Here is a 14,236-nt window from a genome sequence, read left to right as displayed (position 1 = left end):
AATTTTTATTTATAAAATTGATATGTTATTGATACAATTTTATTTAGGGACAAATGTATATAGAGCATGTATACAAAGTTTCACATAATGTTTATTATATAATTTTTCAGGATGATGACTAGTAGTATCCTGTAAATAGTTGTTTGTTTTTTGGTGGAAGTTTTTAATGTATGACAGTATTTTAAAAAGAAACTGTTTTTTGGTGTTTTCTGAGGAATGTTTTTATTCATATCCAAGAAATTTATCCTCCACCTGCAAAGAACTGCTTGTTAATCAGTGAGTATTCTATATTTATAATAGTAACTCATGGTAAGTATATTTAACCAAATTCATATAAAATGGTAATTTTTGAAATCTCAAGAAGAGATTTTATATGAATTTATAGGGTTAAATATACATACCAGGAACCACCGCCACCCCAAATAAATTTCTTTTTGGTGTATATTGGTTTTCCAATTAAACGCCAAATAAAACTGATCTTACCTTGAATCGAGTGAGTAGATTTCATAACATACCGGATGTTTAAAGATCTCGGTCTCCTCGATGTTTTTGCGATTGGGAACATACTAAAACGCGGAACGTATTCTATATTTATAATAGTAACTCATGGTAAGTATATTTAACCCTATAAATTCATATAAAATCTCTTCTTGAGATTTCAAAAATTACCATTTGTTTTAAAAACAAGAATGAGTCCCAAGTACACAGATGCCCCATCCGCACTATCATTTTCTTTGTTAGGTGGACCGTGAAAATGGGGTAAAAACTCTAATTTGGCATAAAAATTAGAAAGATCATACCATAAGGAACATGTGTACTAAGTTTCTAGTTGATTGGACTTGAACTACCTCAAAAACTACCTCGACCAAAAACTTTAACCTGATGCGGGACAGACAGACGGACGGATGAACAGACGAACAAACGGATGGGGCATAAAAATACAGATCCCATCATTGTTAAACAAACGTCTCATGAAATTAGGGATGAATAAATCTAATGTCCAAAAGGAGTTAATTCAAGTTCCCTGTTGGTGTAATGATCAACCTTAAAAAGGTTCCATTCATACCAATCATTTAATCAATCCACCAAGCAATCATGTCAATGGACTGATCATTAAAAAGGTTCAATTCATACCAATCATTTAATCAATCCACAATCATGTCAATGGACTGATCAATCAATCAAATTATCAATTTAACATTAGCCTCATGACTCATGGCCCAATTATTCACTCCTATTATTTGTACAAATGTAAAGACAGTTATATTACCCACTGACAATTATTTACTTTCTAAAAAAAACATGAGATCTTAAGATATTTACCTGAGCTTCAATTTCATCAAATAATATTTCCACTGGGGAATCCTCTATTAAAGAATCTCTGTTCATCACAAAATCTGAACTAACTCCAACATTAAAGGAAGCAAAAACAGGTCGGTGATCACTGCCTAAAACTTTTTCTGCACAGCCTGCTCAAATAAAAAAAGTGCTGTTAAAGTGCTTACACTGTTCTTTCAATATAAAGCATATAAAAATTTTAAATACATGTGATCAGGACTGACTTTTACAACCCCTTCATAAGTTGTCTGTATCAAGATATATTTTACAATCATTGTATAGACCAAAATATACTTTATCACAATTATTAATAACACAAAGCTAGACCTACTGACATTATACAACGATCACTATTGATTGCAGACATATTTTTGTTTTACATGAACATCCATGATGAACTGTGATGCAGGATAAATATTGATAATACATGTATCCTATTTTTATTTTGACTGCAAGGTTTATTGCTCGTGCTGTGTGTGTGCAGTATAATGTGTGCTCATTCTGGTGGTATATGGTCTTATATATTACAGTTAGGGTTTTTTTCTTGTAATGGATAGCTTTCTATTTAGTATGTGCTTTGCTCATTATTGAAGACTGCATTGTTACCAATATTTACTAACTTCTACATCATTTTGCTCTTTGGTAGAGAGCTGTCACATTGGCAATCATACCACATCTTCTTATTTATATAAGGCACCTTTCATTTCGTAACTCCTTCATTGGTCCTAGATACTAAAAAGAACTTTCCAAATAATATATCTTTCAATATTCAGGGAAGAACTAAATATTGAAGCACATTACAGGTTTGGTAACCAAAACTAATAGAACAAAATGTATTCTTTAAGAAAATGAAATAGAAAATGTGTTTTATCCTCATTTCATACAGAATATTTCAATATTCAATCTTTATTTTAAGACCCAAGTACAATTTCTTACTTGTGAATCATGCACAAGCAGAGTAGTAAAAAAACTTACTTACCATAAGTTTTATTTTCAATATAAGTTTCAGGGTATGACCTCCACAATATTCTATCGCAAAATGATGGGGCATTAATTCTATCCTGAAAAATATGTCACATTTAAAACAATGAGTACTTCTAACAATTTATTATGTAGTTTTGTTTGAAATCATAGCTATCAAAAACTTAGAAAAGTTGTCAGACATTCAATATAGACCTTATTACTATTTTAAAATCTGTAGCACTTTAACGCCATATAACAATCGCTTCTTTTTTCTGGATCAACATTTTACAGGAACCTCTGTGATATCCAATACATGTAGTGGCAAACAAATAGTGATTAGGTGTTCCAGCAATTATTTGAAATACCACTGACCTTTTTTTATACTTAAAATATAAGACAGCATCAAAAAAGAATTGCACACTTATTTTTCTGTTCTGGCCATTAATTTTGTACACACCCCACTATTCTTCTTTTTCAGCCAATCATAATTGTACTCCGGTTTATGTCTAGGTAATCGATAAGTTGGCATAAATTCGATTCTAGCTTCCTCTGAAATGTACAAAAAAGCACATATTGTACTAATTCAGAATCAATACTAAAAATTTTAACACTATAAATAGATTTTTAATATCCATGTTCCTCTTACTTATGGAAGTAATCAGATGGATGGACATCAAAGCTTTCACATAAAAAGCTAACATTTCAAAAACAAAAATACTTAACTCAGCTTCCACTTCAAAAATCTTAATTTCATTTTCAAACATTTCATAAAACTATTTTTATTTTATTTTCAAACAACATTGATAATTTTCATTAAATTATAACAAACTCATTCAGTAACAATCTTTTGCATTATATGATAAGTTTACCTTTAAATGTTTTTTTCCCCCCAATTTTGTAAATAAACAAAATTAACGAGTACATAGCTCTTTAAAAACCAAAAGTTTCTTTACTTAAAGAATATGTGTATTGTGTGTAAAAACCCATAATAAATTATTAATATAATAAAATTAAGGGTACCAAAATTAAGTTTTGCTCTAAACAGTGATATTGATCATTAAATTTAATAAATCTTACCGAATCCACAAAAAGCCTTTTTATTATGTTGTGTTTTCAGCAACTGATCTTTACCAAGTAAATACTGTATATCTTGAGATTCACATTTTTCTAAAATAACCTGAAAAGATATATTTAGAAATATTTAACATTAAATGTTGTACACTGAATTCATTTTTTTTTTTAAAGTACCCATTTTTGTGGATAAAAGAAGATTATATATTCAGCCATATTTGATTTCCCAAAATTGCATACAACAGTGGCGAATTCAGAAATTTTCATACGTGGGGTCCCACTGACCTCCTGGAGGGGGGATCCAGGTATGCTTCATTGATTCCCTATATAATCAACCAAATTTTTCCCTCAAAAGGGGGAGCCTAGGCCCCCAGAAAACCCCTCTAAATCCGCCTCTGTACAAGTACGAATATCTATCTTACTTTTTGTCATTTTCATTCTAAGTAAACAGCTGTGGTGAAAATAAAAGAGGGACGAAAGATACCAAAGGGACAGTCAAACTCATAAATCTAAAACAAACTGACAACGCCGTGGCTAAAAATGAAAAAGACAAACAGAAAAACAATAGTACACATGACACAACACAGAAAACTAAATAATAAACAACACGAACCCCACCAAAAACTAGGGGTGATCTCAGGTGCTCCAGAAGGGTAAGCAGATCCTGCTCCATATGTGGCACCCGTCGTGTTGCTTATGTGATTACAAATCCGGTAAATAGTCTAATTCGGTAGGTCACATTCATGAAAGGGCAGGGGATTGTAGTTACGACGTAAGGAACATATCCGATATCATTTGTGAAATGGTTATTCCATAACGTTCAACCAACTTGTGATGGCGTCCGTAAAATTTACGAAGGGATGATTTCAACTTCACCATTTGGAACTCTTGGTTTAATAGCTTCCTTGTGAGCAGTAACCCTCTATCAAGAAAATCATGATAGGAAATGCAAGCACGGGAATATCGTATCAATTGGGAGATATATACCCCGTATGCAGGTGCTGCTGGAATGTTGCTACTTAGAAAAGGAAAGTTCACAATTGGAAAGCTGAAATCATCTCTTAACCTTCTCAATTTGCAAATACAACTCTTAATGAAGGCTCTATATTTTGAAAGCACCAAAATATAGCACCAAGGCATATATAAATGAATAGCAATTAAACAACAATCAAGAAAGAATAACAAAACAAATCAGATAATATACAAACAAATATTTATTGTTTAAAGGCTCCTAATGAGTCATAATGTGTATTTTCTCAGATGTTTCACTAGACAAATATGTTTTTTTATTTTCATGATAACAATTTTATACTAGAAGCCAAAACATATCCCTTTTGATAGGGTCTAGTAACCAATCAAAATTTCAAAGAATTCTTTGAAATATTGATTGGTTACTAAACCCTATAAAAGAATGTATTTCAAATTATAAAATAATCAAAAATTACATACAAATATCATTAAATAAAGGCTGTTGTCCCAACAAAATGTCCTAAGTTGCAATAAAATGTTAGAGAAAAAGTGTAAAACATATTGAGAATGAGATGGTAAACTAACCTCTATATTATCTTCCACTCTGTAATTCAGATCACCAAACCAGAAGACATGATGGAATTGGTTAGTTACATCAAACAAATCTAAATGTTTCTGTCCTAATGATAAACCTTTTATAATATCTCGATAGTTGGCATTCCGTCTGTAAAATAAATACTTTGTACATAAAGATATCAATTGGAAATATATTTATCCAATAATTCAAATGACATACAGCATTCTATTAGAATTTTAAATGGTTTTTTTGTTAAAAGATTTTGCAACAAACTGTATTTAAGCATAACATTGCCACATTGTTTTAAAATTCATCTTGGTTGAAATTTTACTACGAAACAAAACACATGTTTTTGAAGAATATGTAAGTCACAGCAATCATTTTTAGAAATCATTCTTAACAGGATCGCAATTTGCAACCTCTCAAGTAACTTTAACTTCAACATTCATAAACAAAAATCAATTGTCAGCAAGTTCTACCGAAAAACATAACCTACCAACCCTTCTACTTTAAAACATGACCTGCCGACTCTGTTGGTTTTAAAAGGTTTTCAGAACTTATATTTGTACTTGTTTGTTTATACCGACTCTAAATAAACCTTTATGTCTTATGTCAAGGACAATGTAAGAAATTAAAATGAAGCAATTTTTCCCTACCTTTCATTTCTTTCGTCTCCTGATGTAAGATGCGAGTTGATAAAACAGAAAGAAGTTCCTCTAAAATAAAATGAAATGCCAACAGCACCTTTGTTACCTGAAAAATATATATATATATATATAGATCAATAGATCATTATTCAACGAAAACTTTTGTATTTTTGCTTTTCTTTCATTTCATGTTGAGAGAGAGAAATTATTCTTCTAAACGTAAAACTCTAGCAGAAATCAATATATATTTCTATGGTGATCAACTACCATATATTGGGGGTTTTTTTGCATTGGGTTTTTTTCATTCTTTTTTCCTTAGAAGAGGGTAGTTGACTTTGTGCTGTTTTCATTATACAATTTATTGCTTTGTAGAATGCATTTAAATGAATAGGGAAATGTGTTTCGGGGTTAAATTTCAAATAAATGATGATAAATAATTACCAAAAAGCAAGTATGATATAAAGCAACAAATGACAAGCACTGAATTCCAGGCTCTTGACTTGAGACAGGCACATACAGAAGGTCATTCTGTTCTTCAGAAAAAATTGACATATTTTGTTGGACACAAAAGACAAACATAAGGTCAGATAGACAGACAAAATTATAACAATATAGTGTATATATAGTAGTATAATATCTTACCTAATGTATTGGCAATCCCTGTCCTGACTGATGACCTCTGTATTCTATTTATACTATGTATGATATCTTACCTAATGTATTGGCAATCCCTGTCCTGACTGATGACCTCTGTATTCTATTTATACAATGTATAATATCTTACCTAATGTATTGGCAATCCCTGTCCTGACAGATGACCTCTGTATTCTATTTATACTATGTATAATATCTTACCTAATGTATTGGCAATCCCTGTCCTGACAGATGACCTCTGTATTCTATTTATACTATGTATAATATCTTACCTAATGTATTGGCAATCCCTGTCCTGACAGATGACCTCTGTATTCTATTTATACTATGTATAATATCTTACCTAATGTATTGGCAATCCCTGTCCTGACTGATGACCTCTGTATTCTATTTATACTATGTATAATATCTTACCTAATGTATTGGCAATCCCTGTCCTGACAGATGACCTCTGTATTCTATTTATACTATGCCAATGTTTTTTCTGAACTATAATCACTAATCTTATTCCCCATAATGTACACACTTCAACCTGGAAAAAAATGAAATGAATCTTTTCAGGTTCTGGGATATTCAGAGTCTATGTACTAAGATTAATGATCTTTCAAACTCATATCTGGGCCTTTTACAATTGACTATGTGTCTGGGCATTGTTCATTGTTGGGGGCTGTACCATGACATATAGTTGTTAATTTTTGTGCCATTTGGTCTTTTATGGAGAGTTGTCTCATTGGCAATCATGCCACATCTTCTTTTTGATGTCATTAGAAATCAACGTAAATTACTGCAATGACATTTACCTACTAGACCTAATAATTTTGAAGTCAATATAGTTATCTATCAACCAAAACACTTTATCCATAAAAGATTAAAATTCAACAACACCAACCACTTCTATTTCAGCAAATCCACACTGTGTAATCTGTTTCTTTATGAAATTGACCCATTCTTTTTCTGTCATGGCGCTCTCTTGTGTACCTATCACATATATGTCATAAGGAATGTGTCCAAATATTTTATGGTCCATTATTTTACCTCGGCCATGACACTGTAACCATGATGATATATTCTGTGTTGGAGCTTTGTCACCTGAAAGAAAAAAATCAAAATCACAAATCTTAGTCCAATGTTGTTTTATAGGTTTGTCACATGGAATAAACACATGATATAAATACTACAAAATTACTACCTTGGAGAAATCATTTTTCTGCATAAAGATAGGTGACTAAAAGATGAAGAATAGCAATAAAAGCTCTGTTTCTTTGATTTTTGTGCGTTTGTTTTATTGTGTATATACTGATATCGGTCAGAGACAGATACCCCATATCCTTTGTTTTGCTAAGGTCTAAAAACATTAATATTTTCACCTTTTTCATATGCAATTGTATTTTGTCAAATTTACAGTGTAAAGACCTCTTAAACATAAAATTACAAAGATAATCATATATCTTACAAAGAAACGATCTTTTATTTGAGGAAAAATAAAGAAGTATAAAGTGCAGATTTAAATAACAGCACAATTTTGCTGAGCTTTAAAGATTTAGACTATAATTCTTACCCATATTCCATGTTCCCACAAAAAGAGAAATCTGGTCCACATTATTTCCTTTGGAATGTTTATTTTTCATATGCATTATTTGTTGACAAAAGTTTTCACGTTTATGTACATTTTCAAAACAAAATATCTGTTTCTTTTTATTATCTAGAATCATATCCAATCTTGTATTGTCATTTGTATTCTTCACAAGCTGGCATACTGAAAACAAAACAATATTATGTATTTACAAACATCATATTTCACCATAAAACTACTTATGTTGTATACCCCTTGTTGGGTTGCGACTCATTGAAATATACTATTGTGTGGACTGTTAAATCGTTATATCTGCCAGAATCAATGATATTTTTTTTTAAAGTTATTTTGAACTCATTTCATCAGTTTTTACTTTATACATACACAATTACTAGCATTATCTTCTACAGCCATGTTTGATTTTGAATAAAGTATTTTTGTTGGTAGTTTTCTAGCTATCTTGCTTGAAATATTATCTGTGGCTGGAATACTAACATTCAAACCGTTCTGAGAAAGACATAGGTCAAACAGTCTTATACTGTAACTACTCTATTGTTAAAACTGATTTTTTTTTAAACCTATTGTCTGATCAAAATTTTGTATTTTTTTTCATTTCTCATCATAGATTGCAGATGCTGCAGTATTGTTTATTCTGGAGTTAATTATATCTTAGTTGTCTCCTTACTTTGGTCTTGTTGCAGAGCTGTATGGTCCAAGTTATCTTTAGCTGGTTTTATTAATAATAGTTGACCTTTTTGTATATCTGCTCTCAGGGACATTTTAAATGGAATCTTGCCATGTTTTAACATTTTCACCTGGAAATACAAGACATATTCATTTAATAATGCAGAAACTCAAACTATTAGTTTTCTTGTACCTTTACATTTTCCCTGCATCAAAATGTTCAAGACCACGTCTAGCAGTTTAGTAGAATCTCATCAATTCCACTGCAGCTATGTTTTCTATATGCTTTACATTGTCCTCATTATAAATCCTTTGACAATTTCATTTAAAACTTTTCAAATTTACAAATAAATGTAAAATGAGACAGACTCTACTTACATCAAAACTTGTTGTTGGTACTATCTTTGTATTCAGTGAGGAGAGAAATGGTGTAGTAGTTATCGGAACCTGTGCCTCGTTGACATCTATATAAGGGTAGTCATACTGAACAGGCTGTGTGTATTGTAATGCTTCTTGTACCTGAAACAAACATTTTCTGTCATTATCATAATAATTAAGAACAATTAAGAATTGAGAATGAAAATGGGAATTGAAATGTGCCAAATGTATAGAATCTATGTTATATGCTTTTCAATTTTCTAAAATGAAAAAAAAAATATGATAAGTACTTAATCGTTTTTTTAAACAAGATATCCAAATAATGATTGTGATCAAGCATGGTTAAACTCTGTGAAGTAGTTAAAGAAGAAGTTTCCAATAAAGATGGACACTGAATGAGGGATTCCAAGTGATGAGAAAAGCTTACTTGATCAATTGGCCAGGTGAGCTAAATAAAGGCTCTCAAGAGCATGTGTTGCTCACCTATAGATTAATTATATAGTATAGAAGATTTTTGTAAAGATGACAAAAACTAAAGAAAAATTGTTAAAAATTGAATACAAAGGGCAATCACTCCTTAAGGGGTCAGCTGACCATTTTAGTCATGTTTGACTTATTTGTAGATCTTACTTTGCTGAACATTATTGCTGTTTATAGTTTATCTCTATCTATAATAACATTCAAGATTATAACCAAAAACTGCAAATTTTCCTTAAAATTACTAATTCAGGGGCAGCAACCAAACAATGGCTTGTATGATTCGTTTGAAAATTTTAGGGCAGTTAGATCTAAACCTGATGAACATGGTCTAATTTCCTCTAAATGCTTTAGTTTCAGAGATATAAGCCAAAAACAGCATTTACCCCCTATGTTCTATTTTTAGTCATGGCAGCCATGTTGATTGGTAGGCAGGGTCATCGGACATATTTTTTAAACTAGATATGATGACTGTGGCTAAGTTTGGTTAAATTTTGATCTGTAGTTTCAGAGGAGACAAATTTTGTAAAAGTTAACTGACAACAAAGATGATAATGGACAATGACAGATGCCAAGTGATGTGAAAAGCTCACTTGACCTTATAGGTCAGGTGAGCTAATAGAAAGGAACAATAAATCAAAAACAGTAATAAGTATGACTAATTAATAACTGACATGTGAATTTTATTGTATTCATGTCATATATTTATTACAGATTGACTGATAAGACAAAAGTTTAAGTTCATAAATCAAGTAGAGTTGGGAGAGACACCATAAAAAAACAGATGATAGAGAAGTTGAAAGAATAAAGGATAGTCTACTAATCTGCATTTGTAATTATTACCTTATTCTCTATTTTTACCTTATTCTCTAATTTTACCTTATTCTCTATAGAGAGGAGATAGGACCTTTATTGGGACTCCGGGATCGGGTGTTTTTAAGCTCAGGATTAGGATTGACCCTGTCAGGATCCGGGAATTCTTTTTTGAATTTTGGGATGTCGGATTTTCAATTTATTTAAATTCGGGACCTCAGGATTTCCTGTTTTTAAGCCCGGGATTTCGGGATCAGGACCCCACCTATCCCCCCTCTTTATAGTTAAGATATCCTCTCTTACCTTATTCTCTGTAGTCAAGATATCATCTCTTACCTTATTCTCTATAGTCAAGATATCATCTCTGACCTTTTTCTCTATAGTTAAGATATCATCTCTTACCTTATTCTCTATAGTTAAGATATCATCTCTTACCTTATTCTCTATAGTTAAGATATCATCTCTTACCTTATTCTCTATAGTTAAGATATCATCTCTTACCTTATTCTCTATAGTTAAGATATCATCTCTTACCTTATTCTCTATAGTTAAGATATCATCTCTTACCTTATTCTCTATAGTTAAGATATCATCTCTTACCTTATTCTCTATAGTTAAGATGTCATCTCTACATTGATTCATCTTGTCTATCATGGATGGAATGTCTGAAGTGGTGGCCTGCAAGAACAATCATTGTAGTATTATTTGTGGAATTTTCTCAAAAACTTTATTAGTATCGGCTGGAAACATCCAATAAAACACATGATTTAGTTCGTTTCTGTGTGTATTACATTATAACGTTGTGTCGTTTGTTTTCTCTTATTTTTTAGTGTAAATTCACATTGCGATAAGACGTGTCACGGTACTTGTCTATCCCAAACTCATGTATTTGGTTTTGATGTTATATATATATGTTATATTTGTTATTCTCGTGGGATTTTGTCTATATGTGTTACATTTTAGTGTTATGTCGTTGTTCTCCTCTTATATTTAATGCGTTTCCCTCGGTTTTGGTTTGTTATCCCGATTTTGTTTTTTGTCCATGGATTTATGAGTTTTGAACAGCGGTATACTACTGTTGCCTTTATTTAGACATGGCTAGTTAAGATTGACTATATATTGTTTTCTTCAATTGGTTTTAGATATAATTACCTCCACTGAGTTTTGCCTTAAAGCTAGACTCCCTCTTCTTTTGATAGAAGCTAAGTCAAATAAATTGTTGAAAAGCATCAACTTCTTTCTGTACATGTCAAGTTCTCTGTTGAAAAAAGAATGAGAAAGTTTCAAAAACCATTTTTTATCATTTTCACATGAAAATTATACATTCATTTTGGCGACTAAAAGCTCAATAGAGCTTATGCTGTACCCCTGTTTATGAATAATATGCCAATTCTAAATTATTTATTATCATTAGTGGTAAACCTCAGTATTTAAATACATCAAGGCATTGTCACATGTCTACATCTTGGAATTTGTTGTCTTTAAAAGAGCTAAAATTCAGGTGAACTATATTCATCATGATGTTTAATACAGTTTTTAGTATAATAAATTAGTGAAACTGTGAGCTACTGCTCAATGATGATATCCCCGCCCAAATACTTGACGGTTAACAGGAAGTTGTTGAGTGATGAATCTGAAAGGAGATCACATAGTATAACTGCCTTATATAAACCCTGAAACCAAATTTCAGAAATCCTTGTAATGTAGTTCCTGAGAAAGATGTGACGAAAAAATGTTCATGGGACAGACAGGCAGACTGACAGATGGATAGACTGACAGACTTTATTAAACTAGGGTTATAAAAATATATAGAGTGTCAACAAAAAAGCAACATCTACATATATAACAGTCTGCACAGTTAGCCGCTAGTCCGATTCCCCAAACTAGAAAAATTTCATTCGGACTATAGGTAGTAAGTTTTTGCAATACCTCTGTTTGGACCAATAAGAAAAATGTTGGAATATTGGTCTTCGAACAAGTAGTTGAAAATGTTTTTGGTGCAGACTGTATTACCCATTAAATAAATATTCTAACCAACAGATTTTTTTTGGAAGCTGACCAATCATTGTACAAAAATGTATTATCCTGCATAATATGCATAAAGAATTTTCAATTTTAAGATCCTAATATTGACAAATTTCACAATCTTTTTTAACAATTTTGCACCTTAGGAGACCATCTAGCCAAGACAATCAAAATTCATGTATTTATTCATTTCATTAGATTGAGTTGGATAAAAAACTTTTATTTTTGCTTTTGACCAGATGAATCTTTATATGAAAAATTTCTGAGATGAACTTTTTTGTTAACATGAAGCCAAGCAATTCTGAATATATAGATGAACCTGTTTAGATTGAGTGCAGCTAACTCCATCATATTTTGGAATTCTGGGAGTGTAGAAGTATCTGACGTACTGATATCCTTCTTAAAGCCATTTTCTATGTACTTCTTCATGGAGTTTTTAAGGTTATCATCACAGCTGCAAAACAAAAATATATAATCTAATATTTATCTAGCTTATCCATGAACATCTTATCATTGGGATATGGTATACTTTACATTTTTAACATTTTAGGATTGTTACTGTGGATTCATTACTATTCCTTGGATACCAATTTTGTTGATTTTGAGGATACAGGGAAACCACTCATTAAATGTTTTGAAAGATTACATTCAACATTCTACCAGCCCATACATAAGGAAAGCCACCATTTTGAATTCCAAATATTTTATGGTATCTTATTTCAAACAACAAAGCTCAAGGGGGATGGCACAAATAAACAAAAAATAAATAGGCAATTTGTCCATGAGAAACAGATGATGCCTCTGCTTGCATGTCATTTAAAGTTTTAAAGGGACATAACTGCAGAACAGTATAAGTGAAACTACACAAAAGTATAAGTGAAACTACACAAAAGTATAAGTGAAACTACACAAATTTTTAATTGATCTGATTTTTGTGGTAATAATACTGTGTATAAGTTTCATAATATTTGGTTGAGGCTAACTAATTTAAGAGAACGGAAACAAAAATTTAAGCAATTTTTCCATTTGTAAACAGGCATAACTCTAGAACGGTTAAAGTGACACCACTAAAATTCAAACTTGATCTGTATTTTGTGATAATAAGCATTTTGTATAAGTTTAAAAATACATCTATTTGGTTGAGGCAAACTACAGTTAGAGAATGGAAACCAACTTTGGAACATACGGTCGGACTAGGGAGGTCAAGAATCAACAGATATAATGCAGACATACAGAACCAGATGCTCCGCAGGGCGCAGCTTTATACGACCGCAGAGGTTGAACCCTGAACAGTTGGGGCAAGTATGGACACAACATTCAAGCTGGATTCAGCTCTAAATTTGGATTGTGATTAAATAGTTGACACAGCATAGGTTTCTGACACAGAATGAATGTGGTCTAATGAACTTAAAAAATTTTTTTTGCCTTTGAGCAATTCACTATGCCGTTGAATATTAATCCTCTCAAAAAAATGTTTGAAGAAATTTTCTTTTTATTTATGAAATCTGAAATGAAAAAAATTGACCCCCCAATTTTTTTTTTCACATCCCCCTTTCCCTTATTTCAAAACTGATCTCAATTCAAATTTCTAATGAAGTTTGCAACAATAACTACTCATTTAAATACATCATAAAATATTAAAATGTAAAAAAGTGCTTGTTATCACTGAATGGTCAAGATTGTTTTAACCTTCAGTTGGTAGTAAAAGTGAATATACATTGTATATTGTATAAAACAATGATTTAAGTTGATTCAACTACTATTCTGGACAAAGAAAGATAACTCCAATTAAAATCCAATTGGAATTTCTGGCTATTGCACAATATTGTGCAATTAGATATTTCTTGCTATTGTGCAATACTGTGCAATTGAAAATATTTGCTATTGCACAATACTGTGCAATTGAAGATTTCTTGCTATTGCACAATACTGTGCAATTGAAGATTTCTTGCTATTGCTGAATACTGTGCAATTGAAAATTTCTTGCTATTGCACAATACTTAATATAATAATTTTGGATCCTGATTTGGACCAACTTGAAAACTGGGCCCATAATCAAAAATCTAA

General features: G+C 31.3%; 1 protein-coding gene across 34 annotated transcripts in view; it reads right to left on the bottom strand.

Annotated features, from left to right (window-relative positions):
* LOC139517708 (phosphatidylinositol 3,4,5-trisphosphate 5-phosphatase 2-like) overlaps positions 1 to 14,236 on the bottom strand; it is a 70,546-nt gene that overhangs the window by 21,748 nt on the left and 34,562 nt on the right. For 32 of the 34 annotated variants that reach the window (XM_071309058.1, XM_071309044.1, XM_071309039.1 and 29 more), the window contains 14 exons: positions 12,489 to 12,623; positions 11,297 to 11,402; positions 10,745 to 10,822; positions 8,855 to 8,995; positions 8,478 to 8,607; positions 7,778 to 7,975; positions 7,109 to 7,308; positions 6,634 to 6,751; positions 5,575 to 5,671; positions 4,927 to 5,065; positions 3,379 to 3,478; positions 2,759 to 2,850; positions 2,318 to 2,399; positions 1,324 to 1,469 (listed from right to left, as the gene is read on the bottom strand). In XM_071309058.1, coding sequence (XP_071165159.1) covers positions 1,324 to 1,469; positions 2,318 to 2,399; positions 2,759 to 2,850; positions 3,379 to 3,478; positions 4,927 to 5,065; positions 5,575 to 5,671; positions 6,634 to 6,751; positions 7,109 to 7,308; positions 7,778 to 7,975; positions 8,478 to 8,607; positions 8,855 to 8,995; positions 10,745 to 10,822; positions 11,297 to 11,402; positions 12,489 to 12,623 — 1,762 coding nt within the window. Of the gene's footprint in view, positions 1 to 1,323; positions 1,470 to 2,317; positions 2,400 to 2,758; positions 2,851 to 3,378; positions 3,479 to 4,926; positions 5,066 to 5,574; positions 5,672 to 6,278; positions 6,314 to 6,562; positions 6,598 to 6,633; positions 6,752 to 7,108; positions 7,309 to 7,777; positions 7,976 to 8,477; positions 8,608 to 8,854; positions 8,996 to 10,744; positions 10,823 to 11,296; positions 11,403 to 12,488; positions 12,624 to 14,236 lie in introns of all 34 variants that reach the window. The other 2 variants (XM_071309030.1, XM_071309029.1) reach the window with 2 other exon arrangements.

This window comes from Mytilus edulis, chromosome 3 (assembly GCF_963676685.1).
Source record: "Mytilus edulis chromosome 3, xbMytEdul2.2, whole genome shotgun sequence".
Classification (NCBI taxonomy): Eukaryota; Metazoa; Mollusca; class Bivalvia; order Mytilida; family Mytilidae; genus Mytilus; species Mytilus edulis.
This window is presented reverse-complemented; position numbering and strand designations above follow the sequence as displayed.